This window comes from Chiroxiphia lanceolata, chromosome 4 (genome assembly GCF_009829145.1).
Source record: "Chiroxiphia lanceolata isolate bChiLan1 chromosome 4, bChiLan1.pri, whole genome shotgun sequence".
Classification (NCBI taxonomy): domain Eukaryota; kingdom Metazoa; phylum Chordata; class Aves; order Passeriformes; family Pipridae; genus Chiroxiphia; species Chiroxiphia lanceolata.
Window position 1 is genome coordinate 16,809,678 of NC_045640.1, and position 19,294 is coordinate 16,828,971.

A 19,294-nucleotide genomic window follows, 5' to 3' on the forward strand; every position below is an offset into this window, starting at 1 on the left:
GGCAATCATGCCATGTTAAAATTGACACAGGTACATAAGACTTCCCAGTGGCAAAAGGTTTCCTGACTCATGGCAGTAAATCCTTCCCCAACACAACCCTGCAGTTGAGAAACAAAAAAGTGCAAAGAAAGAACATATACACAATTTTGTATATTCAATTGTTTTCAAGATGTTCCAAAAAATCTGACAGTACTGGTTCCATGTAAGTCTAGGCTTAGAGCAGGCAATGCTTTCACTCTGTGTCTGAACTGTATTTCCATGTAACGTAGCTGAATTTAAGAAAACATTTATGCATGGCTAGTAGATATTTGGCATCATTACCACAGAAATATATTTTATGCACCATTATCAGAATGAAATAAGTAAAAACTTAAGTCCTTTGTCATAACTGAACTCTACGTTCAATTAAACTGATTAAAATGTTATCTAGATATTGGGATTACAGTGACAGAGACAGTCCAATATATAAAACAATATACATTTATTTAACACAAAAAGTTTCTTATTCAAATAGAAGTGCATGCATGCTTTTTTTCTACAACTTTACGGCACTTTGGTTTCTAAAAAAGTGAAGAACCATCATGACTAACAGAAAGACATACTAATCATTTGACAGAATGACTGTTTTATCCTACAACTGTAGGCTTGAGAGAAGCTTATGAACTGTAAGGCAAACTAGGAACTCCTTCTCAAGTGAGTAATCTCTATGCAGTTCCATTAACTCAAGTGGAACATTCACAAGGAAAATATTTCACAACTAGGACACGATATATGACTCCAATGTTTCCTATGGTTTACAGCCAACATAATACACAGCGGTGGCATTATATTGTCAGACAGAAAAAGACAGAGTACTAAAAGATTCACAGTAAGTTACCAGAAACACTTACTGACAGAGAAAAAAAATCCAACCATGTATGTGATCATATGACATCATTAAGCATAATTCCCATTTCACAGAAAACAGGTAAGTTGACATATAATGCTCAGAATTACAACATCTACAGACTTTAAAGCCTGCAACTTTCATTTAGAGACAAGTACTTGATATTATTTAGTAAACAAAAGCTGATAGCTCACAACTGACAGCACTGAAATATTACATAAAATCTGGTTCCATTAATGGCATAAGTATAATCACTGGATACAGAAGACCATCCAAATTATACTGGTAGACAGATTTTCCACAGCTTCTCCTTCACTGAAGTTCCATCACCTTAAGTGACTGACATCAAAGATGTGCTGCTGAAACTAGTTCCGTCTTCCCGCCTGTAGTTATCAACTGGATTAGACTCCCAGAGTTTGGTCGATTCTTTCCTGTTATCCAGTCATAAAAGGTTCTGTTTTAAAATAAATGGATAAAACAGGCTGAGGAGGATAAAAAAACCCCCTACTACTATCAAGTATAGTCACAGGAAGCATAAAATAAAATAAAAGCCTATTTACTTTTCCTTCTTTTCCTACTGCTCTCTAGTGATTTCCATGCATTCTGTAAACCAGTGATACGATCACTGGATTCAGACCCTCAAAGCTGAGCAGAGGTGCAGGGAAATCCCCAGGGCTTTACAGCACACACAGGGGATTTTCAGAACATCTCAGAGGAAAAGACCAGCAGCTTAAAATGTCAGAGTGGTGAGGTTTTTTTCCAAGATAAAAAAAAAAATTGAAAGTGGAAGAGGCACCGCTTTAGTTGATTTTATAACATATATATTAGAAACACAGTTTTGTGGCTAGGATAGAGTTGCTAAACCCATTACTCTGCCAACAGGTCATTATAACACTTCGATATTTAACTATGAAAGTGGTCTCAGCAGAGGCACAAAAAGCCTTAAGAAATCCAAAATAGTACTGAGTAAGATGGATTCATTTTAGGTAGAACACAGAACACTTCTTATCAAAATGCAACACAGAAAGTGCAGTATATTCTAAAGGTCCATCGACCCTTGCAATAATGCAGACATAGCAACTGCCATGTTGGAACATTCCACTATCTGACAACAGCTTCCAGGGCACAAAATTCAAATGCCACAATGGAAAGGATTTCCTGCATCCTACCCAGGATGCAGATGTTGCCAACACTTTAACAACATTGGATGTTTTCTGATGCACAGACAATGAGATTTTCAGTTTTCTAAGCTGGGGTTAAAGTTTAGGGAATTAGAAACAAAACAAATCAATCAACCTAATTCTCCTACAAGGTTAAAATACTTAAAAGTTAAACTTAAAAAAATTAATTTGCAGAACTACAACATCTGGCTAAGCAGTCTCTCAGAGACTCTGCTCCAGTCTCTAAAGCACAATAAATTAAAGATCTTTTTATGAACATTTTTAGGCTAACTAAATTCAATTGATGGGGCCCTTTTAAAGAGCCACATCAGACAGCTGCATAGGCTGCAACTAAACAGCTGCAACCAAAACCATTTCTGACTCTGGTATCCACCTTAAAAAAGTTCACATAAAGCAGGAAATCAAATGTCAGAACTAAACTACTCTCTGAACAATTTGCAATAGGTAAATCCAATTTCAGCATCAGCTTTAAAAGACTTTAAAAATGTGTAAGAGTAAATTCCTTTGTAAAAAATGAGCATATATCCAACTTTGTTTTTCCTCAAAGGGGTAAGACAGTTGTACCCTTATTTTCTTCTTTTTGACAGTTTACTCTCAGTGGAATGTGTGCTACTCCCTATCACAGGGCAGAAGGCAGTACTCATGCTGTACCTTCTCTAACAAAAGCAGATAATTGCAGCCTGCCATTAGATAAGCTACAGTTGAAGTTTCAGCATTTTGCAACATCATTCAAGACAAGCCTTTGTAGATGATGAAAAAAAATATCTTTATTGAATTTTTCTAAACAAGAGCAGGAATTTTGCCAGTTGAGAGAACTGAACTAACACACTGTAAACCAGGCAGTAAAGACTGTTTAAAAAAAAAAGAATCCCACCCAAGTTTACATGCCTATTTGCAGTTTATCTTTAAGCCAGGTGTCTCCTGCACCTGCTGTCTGCAATTTAATTTGTTTACAGGCTTTATGAGATTCTCTGGCTTCCAACTCCTTAAGGCTATCTCCCTTGCTGAAATAACTCATGTAGAGAAGCTGAGTTTGATGGAGTTGGGCTAATTTTCTCCAGTTCAGAAGTCTGTGCAATAAAACCCAATGTGATTTAGAAATATACACAATGAGGAAACAATGGAGGAAAAAACCCCACTCAAATCCAAGGCAGCTATTTAAAAAGAACATGCACTAAGGTGCAGCCCCAAGAGGTTCAGTGAGGAATTGCTCATGGATACTCACTCTGCAATGAATTCTAAGGGTGTCCAGGAGCTGAAATCTGCATCAGGCATTGATTTCCTGTTTGCCGGTGTATCTAAGGTAACCCTGTGATTAAAAAAGATAAGACAAACCTTTTCTTTACACAATCATTTTTCTGATGAGCACCACCTGCTTCAAATCATTGCTGTAACATATGCTTGACTTTTACACCACATGGTATGGATTTCTCTTGCATCCTCCCAGCGTGCTACCAGCATATAGTCATCAGTTTCAACGTTTATCCAAGGCTCCAACCTATAATCTCTCACCTTTCTGGCTCACAGAGGAGTTACCCATTAGGGCAATCACTTAGTCTGCAGCTCCCTTCCCACCTCTCTCATGCAGACAGGGAATGGCAGTAACATGCTTGTTCACATGCACTGCACAGCATATGTGCACTACATCCATGTTTTCAGACAGTCTAATGCCAGCTGCAAATGCAGTGATTAAGTGCACAAACATAGGAAGTTTTGACTTTGATTATATATATTTACACTACACACAGTGATATTAAGGGGTGAACTTTTCACAAGTCCCTCACTGAGATGCTGTTGACAATCCAAGGTATATTTACCCTGGAAAAATTCACTCAAGCGCAGAATTTTGCATGAGAACTACACAAGTGCAGCATGTGCACAAATCCAGTGATCCTGGAGTCTGTATGCCAGTGGAAGATGCTGTCAATTATCCAAACACATTTAATTCTGTTCCTCTCTTACCTAAAGACGTGTGCATTAAGAACGTGTGTGTGTGTGAGGAAAACAAAAGCAGGGAGAATTCTGCTAGGGTTCGAAATTCCCACACAGGACTCTTCAGTCTTTATTTTTGGGTCCTGATTTAGAAACAGACCTAGCAAGAAAAATACTTCCAATTTTTGCAGCAGAATTGATAAAATTAGACATAGTGAAGACCTACTAAGCCATCCACTTCTTACTAGCTTTCCTCGTCAAAAAGAAAACCGTGACAGGCAAATACAAGCTAACTTTTTCTTTTCACAGATCCTCAAAGTGACCTAATTTTACTAATCACGCATAGATATGCAGCACCTTACGAAGAAGCATCTTTAACCAAGTGAAAATGTGCCAAGTAATCCTTTGCTTTACTGCTATCACACAGCTAAGTCTAAAACTGCGCTGAATAGCTCATATCATTTTTAGAGTTCTATTTATACTGAAAAAAAAGAGAAATCACACTTTAATGCATGGCTACAGTCAAACTGCTTGAAAATGAATTAAATTTTAATCCCAACATCCACTACTGTTTTACAAAGGAAAGGAAAGGAAGGTAATCATGTTTAGGGTTTCTTGGATATCATTTTGTTCACACTTTCAAGATTACCCCCTTTCTCTGTGAAACTCTAAGGAAGTCTGAGAAGCTGTTTGTGTACTGTGAACAGGACACTACAAGTATATCTATGTAGCTCTAGGTTACAGCAGTAATTAAATAAAACAACACAGGCAGAGACAACTAAGCGACTACTTACGGTAAAATGGCAACAGCAGCAGAACCAGATGGCAAGCCACTACTGGCACCAGCTAAACTCTGACAAAGCTGATGCACTGCTCCTTTGGCCATGCCATAGGCAATCATCCCTAACAATTAAAAACAGGCAAATTAGAGCACAATAAAAACAGCTCTCAATCTCATCAGCAACATGATTGAAACTCAAGACTGTTTGGTGAATATTAAGGCCACTTACCACAGCCAGAACAGAATCAGACTTTTAAAACATATTAAAACATATATATTAAAAGCAAAAAAATGGAAGAAAAAAACCCAAAAGCTTTCATTAGACATGCAGGAACTGTCACAAAACTCAGTTTACTCAGCACTATAGAAATAAGCAGCTTACTGAGTTAAGCACATTTAGTTATGCACCAAAAGTGCTTTGAAGGATGTGACCTACAGGGCTGAGCTTACAAATGTAACAGTAAGTGCGAAGATGCTCATAGATTTTATTAAGCTGATCATCTATTAATTCTTATCATATGACTAAAGTATTTGCAGGTTTGGATCCAAATATATTCAGTCATATTCACTTGGTCAGAATCCCAGGTCTGACAGGGCCTTCAGGGAAAGCCACGAAAAAAACCAAAACAACCCTCATGGTAGAAAAATTGCTAAATAACCTGCAGGGAAAGCAAACTTCTTCCTAAACACTGTTGTTTTCTAGGCAGATGGTATTTAGCAGTGCAAGAGCAACAGCAATGAGAGCATAAGGCACGCAGGTCAGGTACTTTCTATCTTTATTTCTACCAATCTATATAGCTATACAGCCCCTTTCCAGTGTTCCTGTAGATGCATTTTGCATTGTAGAAATATTTCTGTTAAATTCACTTAGACAAATTGTATAGGACCCGTTTCTGCTAGGAGGAATCACGGACAGCACTAGCTAACTTATTTTATTGTCATGATAAAAATATTTGCACCTCTATCATATTCTCGTCTTGTCTAAACCAAGCACTCTAAGTCTTCTTAAATCTTTTCATGCTTAATGCATTTCTTAGCCATCACTACTGCACTGCTGCTGTACTATTAATGCAATTTTCAGCGTTCTTCAGCTTGCATTATCTGAGACAACATTTTCTCATAGGAAAAGAAAGATAACACTAACAGCAAACAAGAAAAACATTGTTTCTGCCAGAAGGGCTGGTAGTAACAAGCCTAGCAAGGTATATTTGCAGCAATTGAGTAACAACTCTTTCCCAATTCTTCCTGAAGTTAATAAGTTGCATGTGTTTGCCCTAAGCACTGCTGTGATTTTTAGAAAAATCCAGACTAGCTGAAACCAGCTAGTTCAAAACAGGAAAGCAAATCACTTTGATTCCTGTGTTGTAGTCCCTACCTCCCAAAACCACACAAACAAAAACCAGGAAAGTTTGCCAGAATTAACATTTTTTCATTTTTATGTGGTCAGTCAGCAGTACATTGTAAATTATGCCTTTTATCTTTGGACTATAACAGATGCAGCTGTAAACACAGAAGATAAACCATTAACTAGAAAACATAGCATATTTTTCCTGAAGTTTTATATTCATAAACTCAGTTTTCCTGAACAGTTTTATATTCATATATTGCATATGTTTTAAAATCTTAGTATCTGTGTCTCATAAAAATATTGTTGAAGTGACACTAATAAAAGATTGGGAAATAGGAGTATTTGTCTCAAACTTTCCTCTTGCTGCCTGTGGGCTTGTGTGTCAGTGCCTTTTTTTTTTCTGATTTTAAATTGCTCCCAGATTTCTTCCTCCATGCAGATCAACATGGTTAAGAAGCTAGATTAAAAATCCAATAAAGTTCATATTAAATAGCTAGCAGAGGGCAAAGCCAACAGTCAACAAGCTTATCTATCTCTGAAAAAAAGGTAGACTGGAATCAGAACATGAACAGGACAAGCACAGTAATCAGAATCAATTGAGTCATCACCAACAGAAAAATTGGTCAAATAAGGACTCTGTCTTTCAGAACACAAATAGGAAAATTAACTTTATCTAAACACTTATAGATTGCTGTGTGCTTCTAGTCTTCATTTCCAAACTCTTTTCCTATATCATATATTAGCCAAGTACATTTCACCAAATCATGTCAAGTATTATTTAAATACTGATTTTATGTGTTTGCACTCCAGCTTCGAGAAATTCAGTATTGCTAACTATAAAATTACACTTTCCCTACGTATTTCAGCAGCAATTTTCCATTTGTACTACAAGTCAAGCAACTGGGGAGAGAAACCACTGCTTCACAAACAAGAATGCTCAGACGAACAGACATCTCTAACTGCTGTTGTCCCAGCAGCCATGGTGCAGGGATATCATGCACTGCATTTTACCTGGGGTTCCAGATAAAGCAGCTTGAGCTCCTGTGAGAGTCAAGAGACCACCTTCCTTCAGATGTTTTGTTGCTAGGTGGCTGGAAATAGTCGATGTCCAAACACTCTGCTTCCACATCAGATCACAGTTTTTGTATAAAGCTGATTAGAAAGAGAATTAGTGAAATTAGCTAAAAGGTGGAAGACCTCTAATTCCAGTTTTCTTAGCGTCCCACAGAGTGCAAAAGCACTATGAGAACACGCTTTCTACCATTTTCTACTTTCACACTGTAAAATATCCATTTATGTCTTTTGTATCTTCTTTCGCTTTGAGCCTGTAATGTCTGAACCGGAAGGGAGAAGAGAAGGACACGTTTTACCAGATTTACTCCAGACAGAAAACAAGGCTATTTTTCTTCCTGTATCTCTACAGTAGTGGGTAAAGCATAAAATTTCACTCTGAACATTACATGTTCAAAAGCCCTTTTTAATCTGAAGGGCTTTGTCTGTAGCATGATTTTGGGTCACTAGGCAGTGCCTTCCAATATTGTATTGTACAGCAACACCTAAGAGAACTGCAGGAGGTAACTGAGCTTCTATTCATAGAGGAATTAATCGGGAAACATCAATATTTCTACTCAGCACTGTCTTTCGCAATTTGCCTGACACAGGTAACCTTGGCAAAGTCAGCTTAACAGTGCTGAAACTCCTCCATTTTAATAAGAATTGGTGTGTCAACAAACACAACCAAGGAAACTTAAAAGTGCTGTGCAAATTTAACAGGCAAGGAAAATTCAGAGAAGCACTAAGAAGCACTGTGACTAAGCTATTTTGTACTTTTATGCTCTTGTCCTCTTCTGGACTCAGAAAGAAAGATAATCTCAAATACCTTTATCACCATGATTTTTAAGGATTCCTTTCAGATATCATTCATGTTTTCACCAGCACACATCTATCAAAATCTTACATTTGGCTTTGGCGCTGCCTCCAGCCCATCCTCCTGCTACACACAAGATCGCATCCACCTTTTCTTCACCAAGAAGTTTTCCAATCTCTGCTGTCACCTTCAATACATAGAACAAAAACATGCTGAAAACACTGAATCAATAAGGTAAAGGAGCAAATATCACAAATGCCTTAAAGTTACTTTTTTCCACCTATATAATTAAATAAAACAACACACAGCAATTTAAACAGCTATAGAAAATAAATATTTATAAGCCACGAACTCAAACCAAAATAATTATGTTGAAAGATAATGATAGATGACTGTCAGGCCAATGAAAGTCAGACCATACAGTGCGTGATGCCACTGGAAATAACTGACCTGAGCAGGATTGAAACATCTGACCTTTATCGATATCGTTAACAAAAATTATTACTGACTTACTTTTGACCAGTTCTCTTCTGGGTATGGTGCTGTTTAACATGGGAAATGAAACTCCAGGTCTGATCAGGACTACTGGTGTCACTTTTGATGACAGTGCCAGAGATGAAGAACTAAAGATTTGCCTTCTTATTGCTTCTATCTAGACCACAACCATCAGTTTGAGTCTGGCCCCTAAATTTGAGTTTGTATGGTTTTAGATATCCTATATCTTTTTCTCTCTCTAATATAAGACCTCAAAACTGGTAATGAATTTGTTGGCCATGAATTTTCTCTGCCTAAGTGAACAGCAAACAATTCATCTCTCAACAAAAGAACAAAAATCCACTGGTTTTCAAAAAAGTGTATAGAAAATTGTGTTGCAAATATTCTACATTACTCTTTAAAAGTCTTAAGAGTTGTATAGCTATAATGAAAACATATTGTCTAGAGATTCAGTTTATCAGTAAAAGTTAAAATTCAAAAAATAGATCCTATATGTTGAGAAAAAAGCAAAACAGGTTTTAGGCTAGCTCAGAGTCTCCCATATTTACCTTTGTGCATTCCCTAGGAATCCCTCGGTGCTTTGAGCACATCACCTACCTATACACAGTGCATTTATAAGACAGGATATTTAAAAGAAGCATTGCATTTTAGGATGTCCTTAGCCATCTTCATTACAGTCACCTGGTTCAGTCTGAAACTTTTAAAGTCACAAAGACAAAAACAAAGCAAACTGCCTTATGTGCTGAACCTCCAATATCCAGGATCTTTCGGTATATATGTGCAGTTAAAAAGAATTAAAAAAAAAAAAAAAAAAAAAAAAAAAAATAAAAAGAAACGACAAGCAGAAGCATAAGGACCTTGGGGCTCGCTGTACGGCCGTAGAACCGCTACCGGCCGGGCTCCTGCTTCCTGCATGAGGCCGGACCCAATCCCGCAGCGGCTGGAGAAGGGTTGCACACACCCGAGGGGAGGCTGAGACCATCGCTCGGGAGAAGGGATGCACACACTCGGGGGTAGGCTGAGACCATCGCTCGGGAGAAGGGATGCACACACTCGGGGGTAGGCTGAGACCATCGCTCGGGAGAAGGGATGCACACACTCGGGGGTAGACTGAGTGCATCGCTCCACCTCCTCACTCGGCATTGCCAGCCCCGAGCCCGCCGCCAACCCACCTGCTCGGCCTGCTCGGGGAAGGAGTCGGTGGCCCTCACCACCACGTTGGCGCTGGCGTCCGCGTTCTCGGCCAGGTCGATGCTGGCGACCCACTGCGGCGGGAGAGGAAGGCGCGTTATCGGCCCCGCAGCGCCCGGCCCGGCGGGACAGGAGCGTTCCCCACGGCGGGGCTCCCCCGCCTCGCCACCCCCCGGCCCGGCGCTTACCCAGTTCTTGGCCTTGAAGTACCGCACGCACTGGGAGCCCAGGGCCCCTCTGCCCCCGTACACCAGCACCCTGCCCGCCGCCATGCCCGCTGTCAGACCCGGCTCCGCCGCTGCTGCCCGGCCCGGCCCCGCCCGCGGATGCGGCCGCCCCAAGGGGCGGGAGAGGGGCGGCAGCCCCGGCCGGGGGTGGTGCGAGGGGAGGGTCCGGCTCTACCCACGCGGGACTGTGCCGAGCCGGGAGCGAAAGTCCCGGGACCTCGTCCAAGCTACAGCGACGGACTCTGTTACCCGCCCCCAGGGCTACTGCGGGGGTTAATTAATTAATTAGTGGTTATGAAGGGGGCCGCAGGGCTCGAGTAGCGGTAACCGTAGAAGTGCTGGCAATTACGGCCGGTTTCCTTTAGCACTCTTGGATCGCACCTGTAGCTTGAGTTACGCCGCTGCAGCCCCCGAGCACCTGGGCTACGGCACGGCTGGCCGGGCCTCCCCGGCTGCGGGGGGCTCTGCGCGCCCCGCTGTCCTTCAGAGCACTCCAGACACATCACTTCTGTCCCTCAGCTAACAGGCTTTAGCGATGGAAGGCACCGCTCCGAGCGCACGGACGGCCGCGGGAGCTGTGACAGCTGTGACATTTAGAGGCTGAGTGGGAGCAAGGGCCGGGAGAAGGTAGCTCAGCGTGGCTGAGGTGCCAGCCGAATCCTCCGGCCAAATTATGTGGTTTTAATGCTTTGCCCCTTGCACACAGCTGTTTACCCGCTTTTTAAAATAATCTAAAAAACTGGATTCTTTTACTTTTCTTTACAGGAGGTTACAGTAAAGAACTTGATGTCATTTGAACATGACAATTAAGCCTCTGATGAAACATTAGCCAGGCAATAGAGATAGGATTACTTGCTGCAGAAAGAAGCATCACTGCACTACAGCATAATGAAGCTGTTACTTGCAGCCATTTCAGGATGTTGTCGCTGCAAAACGTATTTTAGACTTTGATTTTTAACAGTACAGATTAATTGCTGGAGCTTCAAAATACAAAGAGAAGTATTTTGAAATGCCTGCTATTCAGCTGTGGATTTCGGAGCACAAGAAAAAATGGGAAATATGTCTGACTGCTGCAGAGAGGCCTTGGAGATGATCCCTTGAAAGCACTAGAATGCCCGGCTGCTTTAAAAAGGCGTTATTTGCCTTGGCTTCTCTAATAAGTTTTGTGTCTTTTATCTTAATTGTTGTTGCAATGGGGACCCCAAAGTGGATGACAGGAAAGATTCTTTGCAAAACAGGAGCTGATTTGGTCAATGCCACAGATCCAGAGCTGGTCAAGTTCATTGGAGAAATTTACTATGGACTCTTTCGGGGCGGCAAAATACGCCAGTGTGGGTTGGGCGGGAGGCGTTCCAAATTCACAAGTAAGTACAATTTTGGTTGAATCTTTTGTCTAATGTCTAGTTCAAATATAGCACTCTATTCTTTTTGCTTACAGACCTTGTAGAATGCAAATTGTTATTATTAAATAAATTTGTGGCTGACTTGTGGTCATTATGGTTTGATGTCTGAGTGTAAATATAAAATCCCTATCATTTCAAGCACACTTTTTGCTCCCAGTTACGTTCTGTAATCCTGGAATCAAGATAGGGAAAAAAATCCCTAAGGCTAGATGGAGAGTTTCCTTTTAGTCTCATGAAGGGAGTGAAAGGCATCTGGAGATGACCCTGTAAATCACACTTTCCCCTTGATTGACTCTTTCCATGCCAAGTGTTTCTCTGCCATCAGTCTGTCCTTACTTTCTCTGTTGAACTTCTCTGAGGTTTTTTCCCTTTAGGAAGCAGAGATTTATTTAGCTGGCCACATCACTGTATTTCTCTAGCTGTCCTAATGCAAATGTCTGCCATAGCAGATACTGCTAAGTTTATTAACATGTTGAAGAAATTTTTACCTTCTTTTCTGCTAACTTTGGAGAGAAAAAAAAATGCTGAACTCTTAAAAAATGTAGAAACTCATATAAATTTATTGCTTTTAACATAGAAGATTTTCTTGAGGTCTCAAAAGCACTCAGCTGTACTCTGGATGATTTCCAAACTTCACTCATTCTGTGCCGTAGAGACAATGATAATTTGCATTGAAGAGTTTTAGTTCAGTGTGCAGATTGACTGCAACTTAAACCAATACGAGTTGAAGCTGCTGCAGTCTCACCCTCTCCCTAGCCCACAGCAGTGCTATCCTGCCCTATCTTTTGCAATGTCTCTGGTAGTTATGGTGGTGTAGTTCAGAAGTTAAGGTGGTCAAAAAAATTAACCTACCAAAAAATAGTCCAAAAAATAGACTACACGACTGCACAAGCACTTCTATAAAAACTTGAAGGCAGGCAGGACTGTGGGACTTCAGAAGGAATGGAGAAAAGAACCAGAGCAACCTCTGCTTAGATCAGCATGACCAGTTGTTAAGATGGATAAATTTGGACTTGCTGCTTTTGCAATAACCAAGTTCTTGCTCAAGCTCTGACTGCAGCTGCAACTTCATGACATGGATATAGCAGTCATGGTCATCCAGTCTCAGTTCTCTCATCCTATCCTGTCAGAGAGAATAAGGAAAAAAGTAGCCAATCTCCTTTAAATCTCTGTACAACCTTCTGGATTCTTTAATAAACTTTCTGATTTTTTACTCTGTAACCTGAGACGAAGGCCTAAGGTTCCACCATCACTCTAGACTACATCGATTCATATTTGGAGTACATGATCTTATACTCCTTAATAAAGCTGTCACTGAAGCTAGTAAGAATTTTCCCTGTTAGAACTCTAAAATTGGGTCATTAAGTGCAATGGGTACAAATATGCATTTAGGTCAACAAGTAGCCCAGAGATTTTCCCTTTTAAATATTCTAATAACTATCAGGTTTGATATTTTCACAGTACTGGTTTCAAACAACAGTACACAAAGCTGTTAAATGCTTTTGCACAAGGGTGAGCAGAACTTGCTCTGGGGGTTCTGAGTTTGACTTTTTTCGCTTTGAATATCCCCCTTAATCTACAAGCATTCTGAATTTACTGGGGAGCAAGAACTGTGAGACTTTTCTTGGGGAATGAGTTAACATAAATGGACATTACATAGAGCAAAACAAGGCTAGCACCTCAAACACTGCAGTACTGCAGTAGCTCTGACACTTTGGAATTTGCAATAATTTACTGTTACTAGTACAATGCCTTTCACTGTGTTAGCTAGAGTAGGCTTATGGCTGGCACACTCTTTTAGCTGGGACAGTGACAGCATGACTCAACTGCTGTAACAGGTATCCAGTACTATTTTGTACTCCTCAAGGTGTATCATCTGGTCTCCAGCTCTACTTCTGGAGGTGTCCCATACATAATGCAGCATGTATGTTAGACACACGTGGTTGTTATGATAGTCCTAAGGCATCTAAGTTGGCATAAAATGCTTATGTTTTGACAGCTGAATCAAGCCCTGAGAATGAGCTGGGGAAGCCAGGCATTTTGCCTGTGCATGGCAAACGCTGCTGGAATGTGTCAGGAGCCTCCATGGCAATACCCTTCCTGAGAATTCTTATTTCTGCATACTAAGCCAGACTCCCTGGTCAGGTCTTTGGGATTTGGCTGAGAGCCTCAGAAAAGAGACCAAATAATCCTTACAATTACTCCAAAATCTCTGCTGGTTTGTAGGAAGGCTTAATTCTATGTGCCTTGTTGTTACACCGCCAGTTATTTTCCAGTCAGGAAGCTAGTTTTTGGCTTCCCATTTTTCATATGTACTTCTGATTCTCATTTATTTCCCTCCTTTCTTCTTGTTGGAGTCTCTTCTGTAGCTCATATGTATACCAGGCCCACCTACGGCCCCAGAATGAGCTACTGAAGAGGTAGAACTGTTGAATTTTTGTATGGAATTTGTACAGTATGAATTTTTCTACATAATCTACTAGAATTCTGTCATGTCATGACCAGATTGTATGCCTGACACTCACTGTTACATCTACCAATTATTACTGCCTACTTTTTATGTGGCTTGTTTAGACTTTTTTTTTCAGTTATGAAGCACAGGAAGCAATCTCTTTATTGGTTTATAACACAATGTACCTTTTTAGTAATTAAGCAGTAAATTCTTCAAAACATGTGTGAGTGTGCACTGCTACACCACCTGAAGGTCTCTTCTTGATCACCTTGTATTTTAGGTTCCCTCTCGATCAGCCTCTCTCTTTTCTGTCAATCAGCGTGTCACCTACAATTTCCTACTCACATTTCTTCTGATTCTCTTACTAAAGGGCTGCAGGATAAACTAAATACTCAGGTGCACATTTCCCTGCTGCTGGCCAATCTGGCCCCCCAATTAAGTAAGTGAGTCTGTGAAGACAAAACCAAGAAAGTTATCACTCTTTAGATAGAGACAGATGAGTGACAGACTGCTGAGGGAGAGCTCATGCCTATAGCAGAATATGTGAGCACTTCACTGAAAGCCCATCTGACTTCAATACTTTACAAGCTTCCTACAGATGTAGCTAAAGCTCTGCCAGACATCCAGAAAGGCATAAAGGAGTCATAAACACTAGATGAGAAACCAAGAAGGGAATCGGAATCTTAAAGTGAAAACCTGTGGGATTAGAAGTGTGAAATTAGGGCAGATCTCACTTGAGCCGCAGTGAAGAAAGGGAGAGAGAGAAAGAACATGAGAAAATAAACACAGAAAGAAGTCATACTATTTAAGGCAGCAAGGGCCTGAACAAGGAAACTAGGACTGTCAGACTTCAAAGGGATAAGACTGAAAGCATGGGACAGCAATGGGAAGCTCAAAACCATGAGTTTGGTTTGAGGAACAGAGACAAAAAGGAGCAGATAATACAGTAGTGGTGATAAAGCCATTAACACAGCTAGATAAATAAACAGGACTTAAGCCTGAATCCTTATTCACAGACCCTATGTAAAGGATTATACCTGCAGCAGAATATCCCTGCTTTGTCTGATATACTGAAAAATAAAACATCATTAACTAAGATGTGTGTAACTAGCTGAATTGAACACCTCTGTAAAAAATATAAAGTAGTAAAATTCGAGTTTGAAGCACCAGCACAATGTGATGTTTACCATCATCAAGAAAAACTACATACTTAATATGTGATTCTTTTTTCTTGACAGTTTTCCCACACATGGTGAAAAAGCTGAATACAGGTTTGCATGTGATGATCATAATGTTCCTCTGTGTGGCCATTTGCTTTTCTCTGGTCAGTTTTGGATTCTGCATTCTTAATGCAATAAAAGTTCCTTACCGGGCTATTAATGGTCCAGCAGGAGTATGCCTTTGGAACTTCCTTGCAGGTAAAGTCATTTACCAGCACTTTTTACTACATTCATACAAAATGGTAAAAGTTCCTTCTCTTGCCTTATTAAATATCTCGTTTACTCGAATACTTGTAAATAAAATGAAGTTAACAGTGAATTCTCGTCTATCTAAACAGAACTGCCAGGTGGCATCTTCGTTTTTTGTGTCTAGTCAACATTTAACAGGAGCTATGAATGCCAGCCTTTAGGTTCCATGTCACTGATAAAAGGACTTTATTACAAACATTGGTGTCATGTTTGCCCATGCAATAAGATGTTTAAGCCATGCCTATGTCTATCCCTACTCTGTATATTGCTCACTGTGGTATTCAGTAAGTCTTTTGAAGCACAATCAAAATGTCTGTCTTGTTTTGATTATATAACAAGGGTGAATACTTCTTTCATTTTGTTGCAGGTGGATTTGTAGTACTTGCAGTCACCAGCTTTATGGCTGCTGTGAAACTTCATCACCTCACAGAAAGAATTGCCAATTTTCGGGAAAATGTTTTTCGATTTGTTATCTTAGAAGAACGCTTTGAAGACTGTTTTTGGATTTGTGTGGCAAGTGCCACAGCACACGCAGTGAATTTGCTGCTAATAGCCATCAGTGGGATTAATTTTCCTAAAATTAAGCCTAAAACAGAAGAAGTGAATGTTACAGCAGAAGATATCATGTACTAATAAATCTATACAAAACTACTTCAGTTAAGTGAACTGTTGTAAAAGAAACAGCTTCTTGGCTCTTCAGCCTTTGATTTGGATGGATGGTTTAGTTATCAACTTAGTAAAGATGTCAGTCTACAATACCAGCAATTAACATGTCTGTGAAAAAAGAAAAACACAAATACTATAAATATCATTATTCTCAAAACTGACTGCTATCTGCAGTAATTATATGCTCTTCCTCAGATTTTAGAAAATTCACACTTTTAAACCTTTAGAAAATTAAGGTAAAATATGATTTCATCAAAACCAAGTTTCTTCTTTGTTTAGAAGAAAATTTGTTATCACAAGTCTCTGAAAGGTTGTTTCAAAACAGAAAGAAGGGACATTTGCCAATTACTTTCACCTAATTATCTAGAAAATGCTGAGAAGGACGTATAAAATATATTTTATGATGTTATACCATATTGAAAAAGAAAACATCATCTGTGAGGCTAAAGCTAAAAGGCAGGACAGGCAAATATGCGTGAAATGTTTTTAAAACAGAAATTGTTCAACCCCACAAGGCAAAGAAGTGAGAAATGTAAAGTTTATGGGATGCCATTAGTTTCATGGCAGCTTTTGGAAGAAAAGTAAACGGGTTTTAAGTAATAGTGCTTTTAGATAACATAGAAAATAATGATCTGACAGATTAATTATCTTCAGAACCTTGTCAATTCTTAGGTTTGTCTGAAATCAGGTAAAAGTGATGTATGATGAAACAGTATTAAAATGAATAAAAATGGTTAAATAGATGGAAAAGTTACTTTCTTAGGAAGTACCATAATTTTGACAGGGATTCGACCAGTTCATGGGTTATGAGGAAAGAATATATTTGAGTAAAGAACACGCCATTAAGCATGGTTACAGTGGCCTCTACCGTCTTTGGTTTTGGCTCTTCAAGGCTAGCAGGATTATGAGTGAAGCAGAAATTTGTGAGGGTGCCTCTGCAATAGTCCCTAATAACCTGTCTTCTTCAAGACAGCATTACCCATGAGATTTTTAGGAGCACTGATTTATTTTTTTTAAAGTCACATAAAATTCAAGAGATAGATGGAAAGTTATGATAAGTCTAGGGCACTGTTACAATTTTAGCATAAAGGAGGCTCAATAAAGCAGAAAAAGTAATTCCTAGTTTACAACAGCTACTTACTTCACTGCTCTAATTTTACTGATGCTTTCATTCAGTCTATACCCTGGGCCACAACTCCAGGAAGATGGTACAATACCCAGTACATGGATAGGCAGCAGACAAACCCAGTCTACAAAGGTGCCTTGGACGGTAACAGCACAGTATTGCCCAGAAAACTGCCCACAGAGGCCTCCGGGGTACCACCACTTTCCTCTCCCAGAAAATTCTGAGTGGCTCTGAAACAGAAAAACTTAAGAGTGCAGCATAATTATGCAAGTAGAAAATGTAATACTTGTAATTTGTAATTGTTCTATGAACATATATGATTTAGAAGTAATTGTTTTACAGAAAGAATTGTATTGTGACATGTAACTTAATATTTACTAAATATAATTCTCTTTAAGAAGTGAAAAGGAAGCAGATCTTTAAATCCTCAAGTGATCGCTTCAGAAATGCTTTTCAGTAGTGTTAATATTGCATGTATTACAACATATTTTTCATCCTGATAATGAACTTCTTAATGCCCCCCAAACTCCCTCTAACACCCAGACTAGTTATTGAATAAGAGCCATGGAACTACTTAGGTGAGGACAAGATTAAAGATTTGTTGGAGTGGATTCCTAGGTAGGTCACGGTAGCCCTGAAAGAACCCATAGAGTACACTGTGTACATGAAGTCAAAAAGGAATGGCTGGGCTGATCAGCTTTGTAATTTCTTGGTTTGAATGAATTCAACAATGAGATATACTTCAAAAAGATTTCTCACAGCAGATATGAGGAAGTATGATTATGGGATACTGTAGCTGCACGAGCTGAATGACCGAATACCATTACCACCTAATGACTGTGTTGTAACTTACGAGAAGAAAGTATTTTCACTTCACTTCAGAGTGAGCAGAAGTATTGCCATGCATTAATTAAACTGAATGGAAGAGATGTAAGGCCAAACTAACCTTTCAGCTGCACAGATTGTCTCAGTTCAAGCTAAGACGCACTGAGAGGACAATGCATAGAATATTTGCTCTGGGAAATTTTGTTTGGGGAAAAAGGGTTAAATGCAATCATACATGTTTAAGATGTACAATTACAAAGCACACCTTGAGGTAACAATAGGTAAGTCTACCACTTAGACCTTTTCAGCTCTCCCTTGTACATCATAAACTACTCTCAAAAATGTTCAGCTTATATGTGTGATCTACTTTATTTACACACCTTTTAGTTACACTTCACATAGTGTATCTGATCATAGTCATGCTTGACATGTGGAAATTAATACTTTGGGGGCACTTCTTAATTTGGAAGAATTGAAATCTTGAATGAGAACACTTATGAGCCCAGAATTTCGAAGATATGATGGGTCCAATCCTATCTTTTCATAAAATTAAAGACAACTTCATTTACCCCAAAAATATCCACTTAATTTGTATGTGCAGAATAATATACAGAAGTGCTAAGTATGTAGAGAAACTATGGAGTCATCCTTCAACGGACTAAGAAACTGTTCATTGTATCCAAGAGCCTTGCCAAAATAAATGAAGTTAAAAACCTATTACCACCTCGCTTCTCTAAATGGTTTAATGTTAAAAACTGAAATTTTACAAGACAAATCAAATTGGATGCAATTTCCTCAATGATTGTTTCTGAGTGCCACTGTCCTTAACAAAACATGTTATTTCTCCCTGTACCACTTCATGGAAAAAGCTATTAGGTGAGAAGTTCAATGGACTTCTAGAGAACAGGCCCAGCTCCTTCTTCATCATGTTCTGCTGGTCTAACTGCATAACTCCAGTTACAAATGTATGGAAAAGCAAACATTGTTATACGTAGTGTAGCAAGGTGTATGATTCATTCTCACATATAAAAATGAATTATTTATTATCTATTACTATTATGTTTCACACTTCTGCAGCGGGGAAAGAAAGAAAGAAACAAAAAGAAATCTGGATCACCTGATGTTAAAGTCCAGTGCATGTTCATTGCCTTTCAGACTGACAATACAATAATGATCGGCAAACTCCAAACAGTTCTTTTCCATACAGTGCTTTTACTAGAGAAGCACAAATCAGCTTCTGACATTACAGTGATGACCGACCATTCCAGTGTAATTTTTCCCGATAAAATATAACCACAGTCATTTTTACTGTTTGTATTTTTATTTTATTTTCACTCACCACTCCTTTTTTTTTTCCCTTGTAATTTCAGTCTAGGATTGTACTGCTTTGTCTTAGAAAACAATGTGTGTTTGCAATAAAGCTTTATTTTTTCCTAAGTAATTTA

General features: G+C 39.2%; 2 protein-coding genes across 3 annotated transcripts; one reads left to right on the forward strand and one right to left on the reverse strand.

Moving 5' to 3' along the window:
- Nucleotides 1-462: 462 nt before the first annotated feature.
- On the reverse strand, nucleotides 463-10,014 carry QDPR (quinoid dihydropteridine reductase). Its single transcript, XM_032686394.1, has 7 exons — nucleotides 9,870-10,014; nucleotides 9,663-9,755; nucleotides 8,086-8,182; nucleotides 7,140-7,280; nucleotides 4,794-4,902; nucleotides 3,293-3,376; nucleotides 463-1,340 (listed from the first exon to the last, which is right to left on the reverse strand). Exons 1-7 carry the CDS (start codon nucleotides 9,951-9,953, stop codon nucleotides 1,232-1,234), a joined length of 717 nt encoding a protein of 238 aa, XP_032542285.1. The 5' UTR covers nucleotides 9,954-10,014; the 3' UTR covers nucleotides 463-1,231.
- A 385-nt stretch (nucleotides 10,015-10,399) lies between these two features.
- On the forward strand, nucleotides 10,400-15,883 carry CLRN2 (clarin 2). 2 transcript variants are annotated; one of them, XM_032686396.1, is made up of 4 exons: nucleotides 10,400-10,512; nucleotides 11,116-11,272; nucleotides 15,002-15,181; nucleotides 15,600-15,883. In XM_032686396.1, the coding sequence occupies exons 2-4, from the start codon at nucleotides 11,119-11,121 to the stop codon at nucleotides 15,863-15,865; spliced, it is 600 nt and encodes a 199-aa protein (XP_032542287.1). In that variant the 5' UTR covers nucleotides 10,400-10,512; nucleotides 11,116-11,118; the 3' UTR covers nucleotides 15,866-15,883. The 2 variants fall into 2 exon arrangements, with proteins under 2 accessions (XP_032542287.1, XP_032542286.1); XM_032686395.1 differs by having other exon boundaries at nucleotides 10,400-11,272.
- The last annotated feature ends 3,411 nt before the right edge of the window (nucleotides 15,884-19,294 follow it).